The 3,823-nt window shown below is 57.8% G+C and overlaps 1 protein-coding gene across 1 annotated transcript; it reads left to right on the top strand.

The window, feature by feature from the left end:
• Positions 1 to 280: 280 nt before the first annotated feature.
• Positions 281 to 3,823, top strand: LOC131510701 (CD209 antigen-like protein E). The gene is made up of 8 exons (XM_058728178.1): positions 281 to 418; positions 577 to 651; positions 799 to 885; positions 1,595 to 1,672; positions 1,987 to 2,064; positions 2,281 to 2,432; positions 2,880 to 2,992; positions 3,377 to 3,823. Exons 1-8 carry the CDS (start codon positions 379 to 381, stop codon positions 3,516 to 3,518), a joined length of 765 nt encoding a protein of 254 aa, XP_058584161.1. The 5' UTR covers positions 281 to 378; the 3' UTR covers positions 3,519 to 3,823.

Below are 3,823 nucleotides of genomic sequence, written 5' to 3'. Positions count from 1 at the left end.
ATATACCCAGCACTAGCACCCGGTGGTAAACCTCACAGAAACGGTTCGAGGCAAGGCGTTTGTCCCGCTTCCCACCTGAGGAAACTGAGACTCCGACCAGGCCCAGGCCGGGCCAGCGCTCGCAGGGCTGGATAGGGGTTGGAACAGCGCCTTGTGACCCCGGGGTTGACCGTGCGCCTCCTGCCCCCACCCTCCGTGCCTTCTCTCCTACTTGTGTCAGCACTTCATTCCTCCACCCTCTTTTCCGAGAGGAAGCAGCGTCCTGTTTTGTGTTCTTGTTCCTGAATCGGGGAGGAATGTTCCTGAGGAGGGGCTGCTGGGGCAGCACGTGGGGTTATAAAAACCACCGCGTGGAGGGGAGCCGGAGAGAAGAGGAGGATGGCGGAGATGTGTGACCCCAAGGAGCCGGATGACCCGGGTGAGGCTGAGCTGCCACCCTGGGGTGATGGCAGGGAGGGCCGGGCTCCCTCCAGGCTCCTGGGGGACTCAGGCCTGGCCTCGGGCTTGCAGTCCTGACGGCGGGGCTCGGGCAGGCTCGGCTTCAAAGCTCGGCTGAGTGTGTTCTGTCCCGTTCAGAGGTGGAGGTGTTTGGGAACCAGAGACTGGCTAAGAAATATACCGGCCTGCTCAGGAGCTCACGGAGCCTGCCAGGTACCGAGGTGGGCGTGTCCAGAGCGGGCATCTGGGCAAGGGGCAGCGGAGAGGCCCCCGCTCCAGCATGGAGGGTGGGGGGGGGGCGGGGCTGGGGCAGGGTCCGTCCCTGCGGACCTCAGCTCTGCCCGTCTGCTGGTCCTTCAGGGTGTCTGACCCAGGCCCACCTGCCTCTGCTGCTGCTTCTCGTCTCTCTGGGCTTCTTCATGCTCCTGGTGACCACTCTGGTTCAAGGTGAGTCGGAGGCTGGGGGCTCGGAGTCTTGGGTCGCTTTAGGTTGTCCCTCTGGGAAGGTCTCGGTGCTATTCCGCATCGCCTTCTGTGTGGCTGGGGGCTGGTTACTACCCCTCTCTGAGCCTGTTTCTTCATCTGTGAAATGTAGCTCGTCTTCGTCCACACGGGACCTAGGCTCCCAGAGACCTTGAAACTAGATTTTTGACGCCAGGTCAGGCCTGAAGCTGGTGCTGATGAAAGGGGAATTCTCGGGGCTCCTGGGTGGTTCAGTTGGTTGAGCGTCCTACTTCGGCTCAGGTCATGATCTCATGGTTCATGAGTTTGAGGCCCGCATGGGGCTCCCTGCTGTCGGGACAGAGCCTGCTTTGGATCCTCCGCCCCCCTCTCTTTCTGTCCCTCCCCCACTTGCTGTTTCTCTCTCGCGCTCAAAAATAAATAAACATTAAAAAAAATTGGGGCGCCTGGGTGGCTCAGTCGGTTAAGCATCTGACTTCAGCCGGGGTCATGATCTCTTGGTTGGTGGGTTCGAGCCCCGCGTCGGGCTCTGTACCGACAGCTCGGAGCCTGGAGCCTGCTTCGGATTCTGTGTCTCCCTCTCTCTGCCCCTCCCCTGCTCACACTCTGTCTCTATCTTCCTCTTTCAAAAATAAATGTTTAAATTTTTTTTTAATAAAAAATAAATAAAGGGGAATCCTCTGGTCTGTTGCAGTCTCCAGGATCCACCAATCCCTGCAGAGAGACACAGGGGACCATCGGGAGAGGAACCATCAGGAGAGCCCCGGCCTCGGTGAAGGGCTAGATGCCCCTCGGTGAAGGGTTTGGGGCAGGAGAGGGCTCAGAGGCTGTGTGACTTTGGATGAGCCACCGCATACCCCTCCCCGCAGGGGTGAAGGAAGGAGGGTAGAGGTGGGGGAGGAGACTGGATCCCCAGGTGAGACCCTGGGGACAATGTCAGGCAAGTCATTTTCAGAGCCTCAGTTTTGTTGTTTGCATAATGGACTCTTGGGGTCCATTGTGAAATCTACTGATAATGTTGTCACGGGGCCCTCTCCACACCAAGCACACCCTAGGTGCTTAATAATTGAAGTCCTCTTTTCCCAGGGGATGTTTCTCAGGCCCAGAAACCATCATCCCTGGAGGAGATACTCCAGCAGCTGACCTGGATGAATGCCACCCTGGGTAAGCGTCAGACGCCAAGGTCGGGAGGGAGTTTGGGGATCCCAGGTGGGGCTGGAGCCCACCTTCTATGGCTCCTGGCTTCCTCAGGCTGGGGTCCATCACACGGATTTCCTGGGGACTGAGCCGACAGCTGAACACAGGGGCCCGGCCCTGGGTTCCCAAGATCTGATGCACCTGCTGGGGGCCTGTCTGTCCCAACCCCACTCTCCTCCCCAGCTGGCCTGTGCCGCCACTGCCCCTGGAAATGGGAACTTTTCCAGGGAAGCTGCTACTTCTTCTCCCTGACCCAGAACACCTGGAAAGAGTCCATTGCCGCGTGTCAGAACATGAGGGCCCAGCTGGTGGTCATCAACAGCACTGAGGAGCAGGTGAGCTGAGCAGAGCGCCCGACTGGGGTGGGACCTCGGGAAGGCCAGCGAAAAGCCTTCTGTCCCTCTTCTGCCCTCCCCGAGATGGAGGCCTGGGGCGGGGAGATGGCAGGAAAGGCTTCCTGGAAGAGGTGGCCTTGGGAAGGTCATGTGAGAGAAGAACATGCCCAAGAGGAACCCATGTGTGAACAGAAAGGGAACTCAGAGCCCTCTCGAGACTGTGCAGAATCTCTCCCCAGACATGAAGCCAAGGCTCAAGTAAACACGTTTCCACATGTGTACGCACATTAACACAGCCACGACACGCGCGCGTGTGAACACATACAACTTGAGTGAGGGCTATCAGCTGGACCACAGGTCTTCCGTGGGGAGGGGGCAGGGGACCATGGGAATGTGGGCAGACATGGGGAAGGGTGATGTCTCACTGCCCGTCCTCCCCTGCCCCAGAAATTTCTGAAGTCTTGGAATACGAAAAATAGCCAGCGCACATGGATCGGCCTCAGTGACCACCACAATGAGGGTTCTTGGAGATGGGTGGACGACACTCCCCTCCAACTCAGGTGATCTCCCGGAGACAATGGCCTGGGAAGTGTGGGCACTGAAACCCAAACCCGGATGCTCAGACTCTGGAATTGGAAAGCATCATCTGATGGGCTTGCTCGGTGGAGATGCAGAGTCCTGACTCCATCCCAGGGTGGGGGAGTCTGATTCTATAAATCTAGGTGTGGGCCCGGGAATCTGCATTTGTACTTTGCAAGCGCTGATTCCAGTGGGAGTGGTGTTTGAACCCTCGTTTTGAAAACGCTGCCTCTGAATCCTCGCCACTCTCTGACTGCTACTGGGGCTTTTGCCACCAAAGGCCGGGGACCAGCTCTTCCAAGGGTGGGCTGGGGAGTGGGCTCTGGGTAGAGCAGGGGGGCCGATGGCTTTGATGGTGTTCACAGCTTCTGGAAAGAAGGGGAACCCAACAACCACGGGGATGAGGACTGTGTGGAATTGTACAGTGACGGCTGGAATGACAACAGATGTAGTACAGAAAACTTCTGGATCTGTAAGAAGCCCTCGTCCCCCTGCCCGGGCCTCTGAGGGCCAGTGCTCCCCGTGCCCCACCCCGTCTCCAGAGATCAGGCAACGAGCTCATGCATGCATGCTGCTCGTTTCTCTCAGGCTTCATTCTTTCTGCTTCTCCTGCTGGTGGACTCCCATCCTTCTCCTGCATGGAGGTCTTTAAGATCCTGAGAGAGATTCCGAGACCCCCTTCTCCTCTAAGATCTGTCCCTTTGTAGGCTGTAGACGTCTCCCTTCTTCTGTTGATGGTCTCAGCCCCTCTCCAACACCCCCCATGACATCCCCTTAATAAAGTCACACACTGCATTATGTGTTCCATTGAA

The sequence above is a fragment of the Neofelis nebulosa genome, chromosome 4 (assembly GCF_028018385.1).
Source record: "Neofelis nebulosa isolate mNeoNeb1 chromosome 4, mNeoNeb1.pri, whole genome shotgun sequence".
NCBI lineage: Eukaryota > Metazoa > Chordata > Mammalia > Carnivora > Felidae > Neofelis > Neofelis nebulosa.
This window is presented reverse-complemented; position numbering and strand designations above follow the sequence as displayed.

Bases quoted from the DNA above. Each gene is read 5' to 3' on its own strand.
- LOC131510701 (XM_058728178.1), top strand. From the start codon at position 379: ATGGCGGAGATGTGTGACCCCAAGGAGCCGGATGACCCGG. The intron at 2,433-2,879 runs GTGAGCTGAGCA...CCCCTGCCCCAG, and splicing joins TCAACAGCACTGAGGAGCAG to AAATTTCTGAAGTCTTGGAA. The intron at 2,993-3,376 runs GTGATCTCCCGG...TGGTGTTCACAG, and splicing joins GACACTCCCCTCCAACTCAG to CTTCTGGAAAGAAGGGGAAC.